The 18,364-nt window shown below is 43.4% G+C and overlaps 1 protein-coding gene across 1 annotated transcript in view; it reads right to left on the bottom strand.

The window, feature by feature from the left end:
• The window catches only part of LOC135516188 (rho guanine nucleotide exchange factor 11-like), a 29,315-nt gene extending 15,680 nt beyond the window's left edge, over positions 1-13,635 (bottom strand). The window contains 19 exon segments of the mRNA XM_064940287.1: positions 2,569-2,691; positions 2,877-2,973; positions 3,094-3,136; positions 3,407-3,505; positions 3,595-3,699; positions 5,452-5,520; positions 5,685-5,780; positions 5,886-5,923; positions 6,008-6,056; positions 6,188-6,295; positions 6,670-6,741; positions 6,934-6,983; positions 6,986-7,126; positions 7,287-7,344; positions 7,471-7,520; positions 7,617-7,721; positions 7,811-7,902; positions 9,389-9,424; positions 11,417-13,635. Coding sequence (XP_064796359.1) covers positions 2,569-2,691; positions 2,877-2,973; positions 3,094-3,136; positions 3,407-3,505; positions 3,595-3,699; positions 5,452-5,520; positions 5,685-5,780; positions 5,886-5,923; positions 6,008-6,056; positions 6,188-6,295; positions 6,670-6,741; positions 6,934-6,983; positions 6,986-7,126; positions 7,287-7,344; positions 7,471-7,520; positions 7,617-7,721; positions 7,811-7,902; positions 9,389-9,424; positions 11,417-11,451 — 1,466 coding nt within the window. The 5' untranslated portion in view covers positions 11,452-13,635.
• Positions 13,636-18,364: the final 4,729 nt, after the last annotated feature.

Below are 18,364 nucleotides of genomic sequence, written 5' to 3'. Positions count from 1 at the left end.
GTCCCGTTGAGTGTCTACCTGCTAGCAGTAAGTCATGTGATGGGAGTGGGCGGGTGTGTTTTAAAGCATCATGTGGCTAGGCAGCCATGGCTAGCCTGCTGAAGCTCCCAGTGATCACACACTGCCCTTTGGTACGGTGCAGTGAGAGGTTGAGCTGGCGGACTCACGGTCAGGCGCTCCAATACCGTTTTATTGGCCACCGGGCGGCTACAACTGCTGACCCGTTGCTTGGCAACCGCCGGGTTCAGTGCTCTGATGGCTACAAACAGTGTGTCCCACTGTAGTTGCTGTTGTGCTTTGCTGACATTGAATAATCAAGAAAAAAAGAAAAGGTAAGCGCAACACCGTATCATCCTTCGTATTGTTTGAAGTTATCATAGTAGTGACGCAAGAGCACAAAAAAAAAGAACTTTGAGGACACCTCACCCTGGGTGAACTTGATGGAATATTTGGGTTTAGATGATGCATAGACACAACCACCAGAAGCACTGCAACTAAAAATAGCACTTCCACCTCACGACACAGCCACCAGAGCACTGAAACTAGCAGCACTGCCACCTCACGACACAGCCACCCGAGCACTGAAACTAGCAGCACTGCCACCTCACGACACAGCCACCCGAAGCACTGAAACTAGTAGCACTGCTACCTCACGACACAGCCACCCGAAGCACTGAAACTAGTAGCACTGCCACCTCATGACACAGCCACCCGAAGCACTGAAACTAGTAGCACTGCCACCACATGTTTTCACAGCAGCACTTCATACGCCGCTTCAAAAATAGAATTCAGAGCATGGGTTGACTTGGTCCTGAAGAGGGAGTATATAAGAAGCATGCTTTCAATGGAAAGGCATGATAGATCTACTCGACTTATCACTGACAGGCAGCGTGTGATAGTTCAACCTATCCTCATCATCATCCCAAAAGGTAATATCTGACTTTCATACTCTAGAACAATTGTAACTTTTGATTCCTGGATTTTGTAAAGAGACGAACAGAGACAACTACCCCGTACACTTCTTAATAAATCCACCCCGTAACTGGAGTAGATACACAGCATCAGTGGTGTTACCAAGGGTCTTGATCTCGACACAGCCTTTTAACAAGATTCAGCGAATCATAGTATAAACTTCCAGTAGGAGGAACAGATACTGAGTGATTGGATAAAACCTATAGAGATAGTGTGAGTTGGAAGAACATACTCTTTGGGAACCAACCAGGTCAGCCTACGCTAAGGTTATTAACCGCTTGTTGTAATACATGTATGAGGCATTAAGAGTTCAAGTGTTTTGATGAATGTTGATGTTATAGATTAAGAACCAAAAAGAAACTGTAATAACATGTACAACTATGTGAATTGCAAAACATTGAATAAAAAGTATAAACTAGCACCAAAACCCTAGGGGAGAGAACACCTCTGACACTCCCAATCCAGGGAAACAAGACAAGCTTCTACACTAAAGACAATATAACGGTTTGGACAGAATAATCATTTTATTGTAACAGATATCCTCTATATTAATATTCAAGTAGTATTAGTCGACGGACATAGACTGTAAATCGTAACCAAGGTAAAGCTTGCGTGAGTCTAGATATAAGAGCATGCAAAGGGAAAGTGAAAGTAAAACAAGAGGTACTCTAAGTCTGATTGATATTATGTAAGATCCCAAAACAAGCCTGACGGCATCACACAAGGCTTATCTCTGAATAAAAGGGCAGGATACATAACCAGGTCAGTCCGGCGGACCTGTGAGTCATCTGTTAGCCGGGTGACATGAGAACTTGAGTGAGACGACTTGTGTCACTCTCAACGGGGGTACCTTAACGGTCCTATAGCAAAATCCCCTTCCGTGACAGTAGTCATATTGCTATTTAAAAAGTGGCCCTGAAAAGCTTGTGGCCCTGACATATACTTAAAATACAGTGGGGTCTAAAATGATTGACATCCCTGTTTTCAATACCTTTCATACCTCCCTGTGCAAGGACACAGACTTTTTAGAAAATGTTTCATGAGCTGGAGAACAAAATGGGAGGGATCTTCCACCATTCCTTCATACAGAAACCTTCCAGATCGTTGATATCCTTCATCTGCACTTATGGACAGCCCTCTTCAATTCAAACCAAGATCCACCACCTTTTTGTTTTACAGTAGACACGAGGTTATTTTCTGCTCGTGTGTTCACATTGCGACACCAAACCCATTGCTGGTGTACGTGGCCAAAGAGCTTCATTTTCATGTCATCTGACCAAAGCACTGATTCCAATCCAAGTGCACTTACAAGTGTTGGATGACATGAAAATAGAGCTGTTTGGCCACTCACATCAGCGGTGGGTTTGGCGTCGACATGAGAACACGCGAGCAGAAAATAACCTCCTTTTGAGCAGACAACAGTAGCAGACTTCTTTTACACAGTCATTTTCATCTTTATCAAGGGTGGCAATAACGTCAGACCACACTGTATGTATATACTGAATATCCAGTACTTCAAACTCCAACTCACAGTACCTGGCCCTTATAAGATATACTTTACGTATCATATAAAAATCGGTAGACATTCCAACTCACAGTATTTCCCAGAGAGCAGTGACCTGTCTGTCCACCACTAGCCTCTCCTTGGCTGGGTCTCCATCCAGCTGCTGCAGGTCTCCCTCTCCAAACAGAGAACCCAGACCCATCATCTGCTTACTCCTGCACACACACACACAACATAGGTTACACAAACACAACACACACGCAATACAAACACAATTAACACACACAGACATTTTCTGCATTTTACCACAAGCCTCAAGGCACACCTACGGTTTCATATACACACACACCCTTCCAAACAACACAGACACACACACACACACTACTCAACTAGGCAGTACCTGTAATCCTGTATTTGGTCCTGAATGTCAGGCAGCACCTGCTGTTGGAGCTCAGAAAGAGGTCCCCTGATGTCCTCCTGGGCATGGAGTCGACTCTCTGGGACAAGGGCAACAACACCAGACAGTAAGACTAACCGAATAACACAACACAGTGCATTCATAGCACAGATTGCCCAAACAGTGTAACAACTGTTGACCTATGTTGAGAGTAACTTACCTATATCGGACAGGTATTCTTCTCGTACTCTGATTTTCAACGGCTGCAAAAGAAAAAAAAACATACATTTAAGGAACCATTACATAACAGAGTTCAAGCTTTCTTTACAATCTCTCAAGATGAAATCGATGGGCTGAGTGAGTAGCAGGGCGGAACAAGGATCAGCCCCTACCCCGATCCATGGCATTTAATTCATTATGATCCAAAAGTCCAAACTGATCCTAAATTAGCACTCCCACTTTGAGATGCTTGATACCTACAGGCCCTGGTCTAACTGAATGAGATGCATTAATTGAACCAATGAGAGACATACAGCATCAGGGTCCAGGAAGTGGGAGCAGATCTGTGGGGCGAGGGCACGGGCGTCTTTAGGGCTGGAGCCCAGGTAGACCTCCACTGACAGGTAGAACAGCTGTTGTAAAGACACACACACTAGATTAATTCCCATGTAAAAGATATCAAACTACAGTAAATAACAGTATTCAAGGTCAAAGCACTGACCAGTGGGTTGGGATCAAGTAGCTGGCTGAAGAGGTATCTCATGAACACGGTCATGTGGGCCGGTCGCGACTTGAGAAGTTCTATGTCCTGAAATGGGCCGTCCATCTGGGGGGGGAGAAGGAGATTAACACAGTTAAACATAGCTACAGTGCCTTGCGAAAGTATTCGGCCCCCTTGAACTTTGCAACCTTTTGCCACATTTCAGGCTTCAAACAAAGATATAAAACTGTTATTTTTTTGTGAAGAATCAACAACAAGTGGGACACAATCATGAAGTGGAACGACATTTATTGGATATTTCAAACTTTTTTAAACAAATCAAAAACTGAAAAATTGGGCGTGCAAAATTATTCCGCCCCCTTAAGTTAATACTTTGTAGCGCCACCTTTTGCTGCGATTACAGCTGTAAGTCACTTGGGGTATGTCTCTATCAGTTTTGGACATAGAGAGACTGAAATTTTTTCCCATTCCTCCTTGCAAAACAGCTCGAGCTCAGTGAGGTTGGATGGAGAGCATTTGTGAACAGCAGTTTTCAGTTCTTTCCACAGATTCTCGATTGGATTCAGGTCTGGACTTTGACTTGGCCATTCTAACATCTGGATATGTTTATTTTTGAACCATTCCATTGTAGATTTTGCTTTATGTTTTGGATCATTGTCTTGTTGGAAGACAAATCTCCGTCCCAGTCTCAGGTCTTTTGCAGACTCCATCAGGTTTTCTTCCAGAATGGTCCTGTATTTGGCTCCATCCATCTTCCCATCAATTTTAACCATTTTCCCTGTTCCTGCTGAAGAAAAGCAGGCCCAAACCATGATGCTGCCACCACCATGTTTGACAGTGGGTATGGTGTGTTCAGGGTGATGAGCTCTGTTGCTTTTACGCCAAAGATAACGTTTTGCATTGTTGCCAAAAAGTTCAATTTTGGTTTCATCTGACCAGAGCACCTTCTTCCACATGTTTGGTGTGTCTCCCAGGTGGCTTGTGGCAAACTTTCAATTACACTTTTTATGTATATCTTTAAGAAATGGCTTTCTTCTTGCCACTCTTCCATAAAGGCCAGATTTGTGCAATATACAACTGATTGTTGTCCTATGGACAGAGTCTCCCACCTCAGCTGTAGATCTCTGCAGTCCATCCAGAGTGATCATGGGCCTCTTGGCTGCATCTCTGATCAGTCTTCTCCTTGTATGAGCTGAAAGTTTAGAGGGACGGCCAGGTCTTGGTAGATTTGCAGTGGTCTGATACTCCTTCCATTTCAATATTATCGCTTGCACAGTGCTCCTTGGGATGTTTAAAGCTTGGGAAATCTTTTTGTATCCAAATCCGGCTTTAAACTTCTTCACAACAGTATCTCGGACCTGCCTGGTGTGTTCCTTGTTCTTCATGATGCTCTCTGCGCTTTTAACGGACCTCTGAGACTATCACAGTGCAGGTGCATTTATACGGAGACTTGATGCAAGGAAGAATGGGAAAACACACAGGTGGATTGTATTTATCATCATTAGTCATTTAGGTCAGCATTGGATCATTCAGAGATCCTCACTGAACTTCTGGAGAGAGTTTGCTGCACTGAAAGTAAAGGGGCTGAATAATTTTGCACGCCCAATTTTTCAGTTTTTGATTTGTTAAAAAAGTTTGAAATATCCAATAAATGTCGTTCCACTTCATGATTGTGTCCCACTTGTTGTTGATTCTTCACAAAAAAAAAATACAGTTTTATATCTTTATGTTTGAAGCCTGAAATATGGCAAAAGTTCGCAAAGTTTAAGGGGGCCGAATACTTTTGCAAGGCACTGTACGTGAGACGCAGGGTAGTTAGATGAGGTGAGTGATGTTTTCTGATGAGGACCATCTCACCTCATTGAGCGGATAGCTGTCGTCCTCTTCCTCCTCTTCCTCTGGGCCAATGATCTGAACCTTCCCAGCCTGACAAGAGACACATCATGATGATACGAGGCAAATAGAACTGGCATGTGTTTTTGTGTGTAGGAGACATTGTTCACCTCACCAAAGTGTAGACTACAGGTATCTGCAAGTGTGTGTGTTCTCACGGAATCGGTGTGCGCGCAACGCGTGTTGCTTGGTCTCACCGAGTCGGAGAAGGTGTGTGTGTCAGAGCCCTGTCTCCGGTAGAGGGGGGTCCTGAAGGAGGAGGTGGAGGGGGAGGAGTGGGGGCTCTCACAGGCCTGAGGGAGGAGGAGTGAAAAGGACCATATCTCTCTTCCTCATTCACTTTCTCTCTCTCTCGCTAATCAGTCATAAAGAAAAGGATGAGCGCCTACATTACTTACCTCAAAGTCTCCTTCACTTGAATCCCCCGACAACCGACCTGCAGAAACATCAAGACAGTACATCAATTTTCCTCACACAAAAAAAAAACAAGAATCATGGACAAACAAAATCCCATAGAAACCTTCTCCTGCTACTACATAGCTGGTCACAGATTCCAATCGAGTTCCATCCTTGAGAGACAGAGAAAGAACAAAGATGTTAAACTGCGGTAATGACAACGTAATAGATAGTTCCTATTAGGTACTGACAGGTTTAGATGACTGGTGTTAAGAGTCTGTTGTCATGCACACAGGTATCTCACCAGATCTTGCTGGATTTTAACCCTGACTTGTTGGGCCCGCCGCTTGGCACTTTCGATTCGCTCCTCCAGGGATGGGGAGGGGTTCAGTAACAGTTCCTCCATCAAGTCCTGCGGGATTGGTCAAAGCGACATTATCAGAGGCACTGATTGGTCAGTGATGAGAACCCACCCCTTCAATGATTATTGGTCTGATGAAAGGGCTACTTTCATAAGCAGTGTGTCCTTTCCATTGCATATTCAGTGGGGCACAACATTTTGAGATAGACATATCCGTTCTATATATTGCATTTCTATATTCCAGATGACCGAACAGTATCCATTCTAAGTGTGTTTGACTGTTTGGAGTAGCAACATTTCCCCAAAGGATTCCGGATCCTGCTTATTACCTACTGATTCCGGGAATCTTCCAACCAAGATTTCTGGAAAACCCGGATGTTTGGTGAAAGTTACCGGAATTTCACAATCCTGTACGTAGCCGTTACCTGAAGCTCAGCCTCTCCCTGTTCCAGCATGTTCCTGAGGATCTGAGTGGCGTGTTTCTGTACGTCTAGGTTCTAACACACACAAAATGACAGAGGAGGAAGAGAGAAAATGCAGTGTTATTCAACTCATTGTCGTTTGACCCATGTTACGCAACATCGCTTGATCATACGGTCACAGAAATCGTCAGGTTTAGCCTACCAACCAGTGTCTTAAGTATTATGGTGACGGTTAAGGTATGGTACTCAGCGATTGAGGGAACTCACCTGCAGTGGTTTGGTGATCCTTTGGGAGGGGTTGCTGGTCAGTCCGGGGAGAGGGGTGGAGGTGGTGGAGGTGGGGCTTCTCCTCCCAGTGACGTCCGCTGATTGGGTAAGAGGTCAGTGGGGAGGGGATGTAGGGGGAGGGCAGCTGCTGAAGGGGGCGGTCCTTGAAGAGTCAGAGCAACATATGTCCCAGCTGGAAGGAAAGAGTACACGAGAGCGATAGAGCGTGAAAGAGCAACAGAGAGAAGACAGGAAGTGACAAGATATATTACTACTCCTGAACACATTTCACAAATGAAGGCATCCTAAGCAGAGGCGTCGCCACCAACGTTATAGTGACCAGTGACACTCACACTTGATGAGCTTCACCACTTCCTGATGAGACATGGACGACACCAGCGAGCCATTGACCTGAGAGAGGGAGAGATGGAGAGAGGATAAGAAAGACAGAGGAGCACTCACTCCGCTGAGTGTAGTCTCTGATCACGAAGACATAGATATTGGGTTCACGGTAAAAGTTTGAAATGAGGAGTAAACCTTTATGATTCTGTCTCCTTCGTGGACCCCTGCCTTGACCGCTGCGCCACCTGCATGGAGAGATATGAGTGACATACGACAGACTGTCCAGGAAGCATTAGAGAAGACGTGTAGAAATGTACGTGTTGGTTCTAGACGGTTCTGACCTGGTCGAACATTCTGCACCAGCTTGATCCTCTCGCCACACACAGTGAAGCCGAACCCTAGCTGGTCCTTCTGTACAACCACACATCTCTGAACCAGACCTTGACCTGCGCGAGGGAGAGAGAGGTGGGAGGGGGAGGTGAGATGGAGTGAAGGAGGGAGGGGAAGATCTATCTGTGCTATAAAACTCATGTACCTGTGCTCTCAGTGGGGAAGTCGGCCAGAGGCTCCCTCTGCTGGCCGCTGGAGGTCTTGCGCTCCGAGTCTCCTATCGTCAGGCTGTTGAGCCTGGAGGGAAAGGCAGGACAAGAGAAACGTGAGACACAAATAGGGTGCTACACGATGGAAGGATTAATCAATCAGGATCACACTGGGATGTCTGGGGAGAAGGAGAGGGAGGGAGGAATTCTGGCAGGTGGTGAAGAAGGAACGAGGAGAGAGTAAAGGGGAGTGTATGGGACACAGCGGCTGCATCTCAAGTCGCCTTTCCCTGGATCCCATCTCCTTGACTCCTTCTCAAGCGTTTTGGAGGATGTCCAAAATCCTGTGTCGCTCAGACCTTCAACGCATTTTGAAAAGGAGGCGAAGAGAGAGGATATTGAGGAAAAATGTACTGTAAAAGAGCCAGAGATATAGGCAGAGGAGACCAGGGGTAGTTAGATGGAGAGAGTGCCAGAGGTAGGAGGAGAGATCCTGTGGAGGGGGGGGGGCTGTGGAAAGTGGGCAAGCTGGAATCTGTGCTTAGTTTGCCTTTCAGCATTTCTTACAGCTCAAGTATAAACTGAGCAGAAAACTCACCAAGCAGCAAAAGGGCTGAAAGCGAGAAGCCAGAGAAGAAGAAGGGACCGAGAGAGAAAAGGAAAGGTGGTTAAGAATAAAAGTAGAAGAGTAAAAAGTAGACGAGCACTGACAGAAAAACAAGGAGAGTTAAAGAGTACGTAAAGTTTGATGACACCAAGAAAGGAAGCCTGCTGTAGCAGCGTTCTGAACCTCCTCCCCAGGCTGGTAAAACTGTGCTTCAAAGTGGAACTTGAAAGTGGTGTGGGTAAAAAAAGAAAAAAAAAATTGGAAGCGAGCTTGCTAAAGTTGTATTAGACGGGACTTTTACGAACTCAATTCTTTGTTTAAAATCACTTGCGCTGCTCGTGCTCTGATGTCCACAATGTAGAGGGAAGGTTCATCTAAGGCAGGGATCATCAACTAGATTCAGCGAAGGGCCAATTTTGTACTTGAGTGGGTGGTCAGGGAGGCACATAATGACAAATAATTTGTAGGCTGCAAATTGACCGCAAGAAGCCAAAACAGATATAATATTTGACTAAAACAATAATTTCAAACCTTGATTATATTTGTATACGATCACATATATTTCTATTATGCGTTGGAATACTTTGGAACAGATTTCCAAAATTAAAATCACTTGGAGCTGATTTGCTGTTTTTTCTCTCTTTTTATTAACACAGTCTATTAGGTCCAAAAATTGTAAAATAGTTCGGTTTTTTTTTTGCTCAGAAAACTTATGGGCCAAATAAAAAAAACCCGCGGGCCAAATTCGGCACACGGGTCGCTTGTTGGGGGAACCCTGATCTAAGGGTTATGCTAGATGTTGGACTGAGAGCTCAGCCATAGGTTTTCATTCAAGTTCCATTCTGAGGCGCTGTGAAACCAGGCGGTTAGACAGCGAGAGAGCCGGCAGGTGGACGAGATTTGCAGCGTTCCAACTGCAGATCTACATTAACCACCAACAGGGGCTCTTATTAGACAGCCAGCCTACCTGGGCAGATGAGAGTGTTTCTTAATGGCTGCCCCACTGTCACATGACACAGGAAGTGGACACAGAGATAGTGAAAGGAGGAAAAGGGAAAAAAGAGAGGTACACATGAACAGACAGACAGACATGCATGCAAATACATACAGTATACAAATACAATAGGACAGTGAGTCATAAAGGATACCACATCAAATGTAACCAGTGAATCAAATGTGATACAGCTCCTCCATAGTTGAGAATAGCCCTGTACGGAAATGTACACTCAGGGGGATCACAACTTAGTACAACATCCAACATGTGATAATGCGGGCTGGTAGAAGCAATAGGCTAAAGCTAGTAGATCTTTGAACATAATAGTCACTGACTGCATGTCTATCAAGAAGACATCAGGTGAATCAATTGTACAGTTGCAAGAATAAGTGTGTGAACCAATTAGTCATAAAATTGGATCTGATCTTCATCTAGGTCACAACAATAGACAAACAGTCTGCTTAAACTAATAATACATTTTCATGTCTTGATTGAACACACTGTGTAAACATTCACAGTGGAAGGTGGGGAAAGTATGTGCACCCTTGGATTTAAAAACAGGTTGACTCTCCTTTGGCAGCAATAGTTGCAGATCAGACCCACACAACGGTCAGGAGGATTTTTGGACCATTCCTCTTTACAAAACGGTTTCAGTTATGCAATATTCTTGGGAAGTCTGATGTGAACTGCTGTCTTGAGGTCATACCATAGCATCTCAAATCGGGTTGAAGCCATTCTGTTGTTGATTTACTTCTGTGTCGTTGTCTGTTGCATCACCCAGCTTCTGTTGAGCTTCAATTGGCAGACAGATAGGCTAACATTCTCCTGCAAATGTCTTGATAAACTTCGGAGTTCATTTTTCCGTCGATGATAGCAGGCTGTCCAGGCCCTCCATGACGCTCCCTTCACCATACTTTACAGTTGGGATGAGGTTTTGATGTTGGTGTGCTGTGCCTTTTTTTCTCTGCGCATAGTTTTGTGTGTTCCTTCCAAAACAACTCATCTGTAGTTCCATCTGTCCACAGAATAATTTGCCAGTAGCGCTGTGGTTCATCCAGGTGCTCTTTTGCAAACTTCAGATGTGCAGCAGTGACTGGAGAGCAGTGACTACTGTGGTGTCCTCCCATGAACACCATTGTTGTTTAGTGTTTTACGTATCGTAGACTTGTCAGAGATGTTAGCATGTTCCAGAGATTTCTGTAAGTCTTTAGTGTCAGCTGACACTCCAGGATTCTTCTTAACCTCATTGAGCATTCTGCACTGTGCTCTTGCAGTCATCTTTGCAGGACGGCCACTCCTAGGGAGAGTAGCAACACTGCTGAACTTTCTCCATTTGTTGGCAATTTGTCTTACCGTGGACTGATGAACATCAAGGCTTTAAGATACTTTTGTAACCCTTTCCAGCGTCATGCAAGTCAACAATTCTTAATCTTAGGTCTACTGAGATCACTTTTATTCGAGGCATGGTTCACGTCAGGCAATGCTTCTTGTGAATAGCCAACTCTCATTTTGTGAGTGTTTACAGGGCAAGGCAGCTCTAACCAACATCTCCAATCTCATCTCATTGATTGGACTCCAGGTTAGCTGACTCCTGACTCCAATTAACTTTTGGAGAAGTCATTAGCCTAAGGGTTCACATACTTTTACCAACCTACACTGTGAATGTTTAAATTATGTATTCAATATAGACAAGAAAAATAAACTAATAACACACAAATTATTGTAAGCGCACTGTTTGTCTATTATTGTGACTTCAATGAAGATCAGATCAAATTTGATGACCAATTTATGCAAGGGTTCACATACTTTTCTTGACACTGTACTTCCTTGATTACTTACATCCTCCCCACTCGTCTCCTTCTCAAAGCGCATTGGAGCTCCCTCCCCTCTGATCTTCTCATCCAATTGCGTTTTGAGAAAGAGACAAGGAGAGAGGACCAGAGAAAACAAGGAAATAAAACAGATTGACCCATCTGTCAGTAGCACCATCATTAGCCCTACCTGTCCAGTGTTGAGGTGGGGGGGCGGAGACTCATGGCTGCAGACGGCTCGAGTGTGTCCGTGTCCTCTCCTCCAGTCCAATGATGTCACAGCAGGGTGACCATCTCCTTTTTTCTTCAAGTTTCTTTGTACAGAGTTCCACAGTGCTGCTGCTGTCTGCCAGCTATGTCCAAAAGTTACAACTCCTCACGTCAGCTAGTGGGGAGCTTATTCCTTTCAGAGAGCGCTCGGTGCATATTCCTCATTTTGTCATAGGCAATCTTCAAGTATCTTACAGTAGACCGTTGAAACAGCGCTCCAGGCGAATTGAAACAGTATTAGAACAATCTAGCGTGACAGGAAAAGTAAAAAATAAATAGCTGGTGGGGGACTTTAAGTTGTGTGCTATCTCAAAGCAAAATACATGAAATTCAGGCACCACTGACTGTACAATATCTACGTGTTATTTTCATTTAGTCTGAAGACAAAGTGTAACTACATAGCAATACCAACAAGCAAATCAATACAAAAGTAAAGAGTATCTTTTTTTAAAGGCTTGTTGTGTTTCCAGTCCTACCAGGAAGTGATAGCTTGCACAATAACGTTGTCATCAAATGTCTTAGTGACAGAGTAATGCCTGTTTGTCAACAGCTCCTGTCCTATTGTATTTGTTTTCTGAGATAATAGCTAGTAAACATTCTAATTAATTACAATGCATATGCATTTCCACTAGTATCCCAAAATTAGCTTAAACTCATTAAAATCTAAGTAATATGGGTATATATAAAGATTTCCTCCAGCTTATTATGTTGATACTTCCAATCCAAGTAAAGTCAGCTAGACAACTGTACTCGCATTATCCTCAGTAAATTGGTTTCCATCCCTTGCGAGCTAAATTTAGTTACAGAGTCCTTGAGGCTAGTTTACTGGTGTGGCTCTTCGAAGAACAGTACATGATCTCCGTGCACGTGATGATGTTCGACTAGACGTCCCTTTATCTTGTGTTAAAACTTGGCCAATGTTCGATGTGGTGCTGTGAACTTTTCTAAAATGCCAGTTCGTGCAACATTTAAAATGCACAAAAAGTATCTTCGAATGGCATGCATTGGTGCAGCATGATTACCTAAGTGTTCCTAAATTGACTAAGAGGTGGATATCCGCAGTAAACAGGATGCCTTCTGACCTGACTGGACTTTCCACTGCAACACCAACTCGTAGCTGTACACTGGAGCCTGTTTAATGCTACAATATCTAGTAATGCAAAGCGAACTACGATGTAAGGGCTAGCTCCCTAACAAGCTAGCTAACGTTGACTGGTCAGTGAACGTTGCAAGTAAATGCTCCCGATAAACTTTCCCAAAATTGAAAAAACAATTATATCCACGACAAGCGACTAGTTGGCTGATGTTATTGATATCCAGCATTACATAACGTTAAGAACCTACCTAGCTAACAGTGCGCTAGCTTGCCCTTTACATCAAGTTGGCTAGCTTGCTAACTAGTTAACGTTAGCTATATAGCAATAATAGCCGTCGTTATGGCTAACTAAATATTGTTTTGATGCAAATTAAACACTTGCTTTTACCAACAAATTGGGTCTCTTTCTGCAACACTCACTGTTGTAGAGAATATTTTGTTGTGATAAGCAAATAATGGCTGGCAGGCTACTAACAAGCTAATTCCGATAGAGGCCAAAAGCCATCCGCGACATCACGTGAAAACTGTGATTGGACACAAGAGCGTTCTCATCGGCTATGACGCCGACGCGACAGGGAGCAATGGCGAGCAGCAATGGAGAACTAGCTAAACTAGTCTGCCACTCAAATGCATTGGCGAGCTAGCATCTGAAATGCAGACAGAGGCCAGTTACCCCTCTGGAATGTAAAGATATATCCAGTATCCTATTACTTGTATAATCAACTTGGATGTCTTGCTCTCAAAATACAGTCCATTCGATTCGGCTTAGCTTTATAGGTAGATGCAGGCGACGTCTCTCCTTCCCAAACAACTCGCTTCATGTGATCAAACTGCTGAATTCCATAGGGTGAGATTCCATTGTCCCATACTCCCTCGCATTCCTCGATTAATCCACATTTCTGATTGCATGAATATGTTCATGTATTTAGCTGTAGCCTTCAGGCCGATGATCCATATTATGTTGTTTTCCACCCACCTAAATCCAGTAGCAAGTCCTCCTCTCCCATAAAGTGGTGGTTGTGTATGGAAATCACACCATTTCCAAAGAGCAAGACAAACAAAAGAGACGCCACCAACTGGTCGGATTCCAGTATTGCAGCAGTCCATACACAAATACCCATAATTACCAATTGTGTGTGATTGTGGCAAGCAATTAGGGGCGTTCCTGCATGTAGGTAATCCAGCATCTGCATGAATAGAATATGTATAATTAGTTCAGTGGCGAACCTTCATATTTTTGTGTATATTACTTTGGCATTAATACGTGTCACATATTCGTTTTTAAAAGAAGTTGAGTAAATTAAGCCGGATACAAATATGGTCACTTTTTTTGCTTTCTTGAGTAAGGCAGGTGTTTCAGCCCAGCTCAGTGCTTTCTGGGGTGCTAGGGTAGCCAGCGAAAAAACAGAGCGTAGGGGTTGGTAATATTATCTAGTTGTACCGTGATTGGCTCAGTGTTCTGTCAGTCATTGGGACACTACATCACCGCAAAATTTACAGAGAGAGCTCAAAAAATCAAGTGCTGCTATCGGCTGTGGTGGAAAAAGTACCCAATACTCAATTCATACTTCAGCAAAAGTTCGCGCCCAGGCTCTGTCGCAACCGGCCGCGATTGGGAGGTCGTTGGGGCGACACACAATTGGCCTAGCGTCGTCTGGGTTAGGGAGGGTTTGGCCAGTAGGGATATCCTTGTCTCATCTCGCACCAGCGACTCCTGTGGCGGGCCGGGCGCCAGGTGCATGGTGTTTCCTCCAACACATTGGTGCGGCTGGCTTCTGGGTTGGATGCACGCTGTGTTAAGAAGCAGTGCTGCTTTTTTTTATTTTTTTACCTTTATTTAACCAGGCAAGTCAGTTAAGAACAAATTCTTATTTTCAATGATGGCCTGGGAACAGTGGGTTAACCGCCTGTTCAAGGGCAGAACGACAGATTTGTACCTTGTCAGCTCGGGGGTTTGAACTCACAACCTTCTGGTTGCTAGTCCAACACTCTAACCACTAGGCTACCTAGTTGTGTATCGCATGACTTTCAACCTTCATCTCTCCCAAGCCCGCTCCCCATCCAACCTGACAGAGCTTGAGAGGATCTGCAGAGAAGAATGGAAGAAACTCCCCAAATACATGTGTGCCAAACTTGTAGCGTCATACACAAGACAACTCAAGTCTGTAATCGCTGCCAAAGGTGCTTCAACAAAGTACTGAGTAAAGAGTCTGAATACTTTTGTAAATGTGATATTGCCATTTTTAAAAATATATAAATTAGCAAAAATTCTTAACCTGTTTTTGCTTTGTCATTATGTGGTATTGTGCATAGATTGATGAGGGGGGAAAAACTATTTAGAATAAGGCTGTGACCTAAGAATATTTGGAAACGGTCAAGGGGTCTGAATACTTTTCGAAGGCACTGAATCTACCGTAACTTTAGGTGGACTGATCATGTCAACGTCATACTTTCAAAATCTTAGGTAGCAAGCTTGACAAGCAGTCATCATCATGAATCAAGTCAACAATCTACTGACAAATCCATTTCAATCCTTGTCATATGAAGAGAAAGTATAGATAAAACATATCAGTGCTCATCTGCCATTGGACATAAACATTAGACAACAAATTGTAAAATGCCAATTCAACAATGAAGGATTTGGAAGGAATCAGTGGCTAACTGCAAGCGTTGCAAAGCAGTCACTAGCCTGCTATTCAGTGGAGAGAGTGTGTGATCTAAGTCTGGGTTTAAGGGTCTCTTTTCCAAGCTTAAAAGGATAAACATTCACATGCAACACCAAGGGCCAGAAAAGGTTGAATACATTGGCCATGCTGTCAATCCAGCATGACTTCTGCCGCATTCAAAACTGGAAACTCAGAACTGGGAAATCTCAGACTTCAGTGAGTTCAAGACAACTGAAAACTGAAAAATATTAGCACCGACTGGGAAAATACATTTTGAATGGTCATCCAACTCGGAATTCCAAGTTGGGAACTCGGGCCTCTTTCTAGAGCACCGACCTGAACATCACTGACGTCATGATTCTACTTAGTTTTTTTCAGAGTTCCCACTTGTTTTGACAGCACCATAAATCCAGTAAAAGATGACAAAGTTTGACAAAATGTGCCCACAAGAAGGACCACCGCGCCACCTTCCTGTTCAAGTGAGCTCAGCACAACAAGGTGAGTCCAAAAATGTATTGTATGCCTCTGCATAAATTATTTACTACACCAGGGAGATATGTATACTGTAGCTAAGAAAGTAATACTAAGTGTATGTTGTGTAGTAAGCTGTTCGTAGCCCATGTGCCTCACCCTAATAATTTGGTCCATTCCCCCTTCATAACTTAGCCTATTGTTCCGACTTGGTGGTGTACATGAAGCCTATAGCCTGTTTTAGAGAAATTTCATTGTCTGCTTATCTGATCCCTTTATTTATCCTACAGTTCTGACTTGGTGTATGGGTAGAATACAGTAAGAATGGCCCATGTTCTGAATTTTGTCACTGTACATTTCAAAAGTGCTGAGTAAATAGTTATAGTGACTATGTCCGTCTTTGCTCGCTCATTGTCTTAATCGAAATTACGGATCGCCTCTTATTCGCTCATCGTTCCTTTCTGCCACAGTTTGTCCATCTCAATTGTCAGTAGAAACCAGATTTGTTTAAGGAAGTCAACCATTTTTAGAAAGGCAGGAAATGAGGCTGAATGATCTGTTTCGCTGCCAGACAAGGCTCCGCTGATAGCCAGGTGTAGTGGTGGTAAGGATTCACTCCATGGTGCTGAAAAGAAAGCTCTGCTGTTAGGGCCTACATAAAGTAGGAAATTAGCTTCAAAACAACATTTTCCTAAATCCTTCAAATTAAACAAAATCATGCTGGTGTTGTATTTAATATAGGCTATCTTAATAAACAATAATAATGAAGAAAGGGGGGCGGGGTGAGAAAAGGAGGAAAATAAATGGAGCTAGGCAAGGAGGAAAGGCAAGGAAAGGAATATAGGAAAGAAAAGGAGGCGTTCACATGAATATGGAAGGGATTAACCATGGCCAGTAGAGAGGGAAGGAAAGGCAGCTAGGAAATGAGAAAAGGAATCTAGGAAAGAAAAGGAGTTCAGATGTGGTAGGTATTAACCACTGCCAGTAGATGGTGATAGTATTGGCTTTAGTGTAGACTAATTTTAGCAACTATTGCTGAAACTCTGGACCTGATGGAAACTGTTTCAGCAGACAATGCCTCCCCATACCTTCAAACAGCTTCCACCACTTATCCACACACATCTGGGCCAAGATCATTAGCCAAACGTTGTCGAACGTTGCAGATAGGAAATGCCATCAGAAGAGCCAACATGATTCCTTGTTCTCCATGTCCAAGAAGCACGTTTGTTATAGATAGCCTAACATTATTTATAACAGTTCCAAAACATTGTCCTGCTGAACATGCCCCTGGTTAAGTCCCCAATTCCAGTTCCAGGCATGACCTACTATAAATGAGACATATGACCAAATTTGGCGTGGAGTTTGTGAGAAAGTGAGGGGATTCGATTAATCTGTCCCGGGCGCCTGGATGGACGTGTTTTGCACACAGTGAATGTTGATTGCCTTCGTTTAGGAACCGGGCTGCCACCCGGGCGTGAGCCAGGTGCCCCGTTTAAAGCCCATGATGAAATCAGCTCAAAACAAAAGTGACATAATTAAGCACGTGGAGAATGAGTATGAGTTTCTGTTTTCACATGCTAAAGTGATTGTGTTTGATAAAAACGCATGATTTGCCTTCCCAATAAAAACTATTTTGAACATTCAAATATATACGTGTGTTTGTATATACTGTATATATATATATTATGGGAAAGAGATGTATCTTCGTGGATGATGCACCATGCTGACTGTTCGATTTGAGAAGGGCGCCAGCAATAGACCGTTGCCCCACGGTTCAGCATAATCGAATTTGCCCAGTTCTTCTCTGAGCTACTGGTAACTGCCAAAATAAAGGAAACGTCCACATAAAGTGTCACAATGAGGCATTGGGCCACCACACGCCAGAACAGCTTCAATGCACCTTAGCATATATTCTACAAGTGTCTGGAACTCTATTGCAAGGATGCGACACCATTCTTCCACGTGAAATTCTATAATTTGGTGTTTTGTTGATGGTGGTAGAAAATGCTGTCTCAATCACCACTCCAGAATCTCCCATAAGTGTTCAATTGGGTTGAGATCTGCTGACGGACACAGCCATGTCATATGGTTTACATCATTTTCCTGCATATTAAACCATTCAGTGACAACTCGTGTCCTGTGGATGGAGGTATTATCTTCCCATGGGGGCATACCCATGGTAGTCAAAATAATGTCCTGCCCAGCATTCTATACATGACCCTAAGCATAATGGGATATACAATTCTTATTTAAATGAGGAACCACACATTTGTATGGAAGCACTTGTGTTCAATATGCATTGTATCCAGTGGTGTAAAGTACTTCAGTAAAAATAATTTCAAGTAGTTTTTGGGGTATCTGTACCCGACTTTACTATTTATATTTTTGATGATTTTTACTTTTACCTCACTACATTCCTGAAAAAAAATGTACTTTTTACTCCATACATTTTCCCTGACACCCAAAAGTACTCATTACATTTTGAATTCTTGACAGTTGTATAATTCACGCGTCCCTGGTCATCCCTACTGCATCTGATCTGGCGGACTCATTAAACACATGTGTTGTTTGTAAATTATGCTGGAGTGTGCCCCTGGCTATCCGTACATTTTTTTTTAAACAAGAAAATTGTGCC

This window comes from Oncorhynchus masou, chromosome 27 (genome assembly GCF_036934945.1).
Source record: "Oncorhynchus masou masou isolate Uvic2021 chromosome 27, UVic_Omas_1.1, whole genome shotgun sequence".
Taxonomy (NCBI): domain Eukaryota; kingdom Metazoa; phylum Chordata; class Actinopteri; order Salmoniformes; family Salmonidae; genus Oncorhynchus; species Oncorhynchus masou.
The sequence above is the reverse complement of the archived record's forward strand: the minus strand, read 5'-3'. Positions and strand labels throughout refer to the sequence as shown.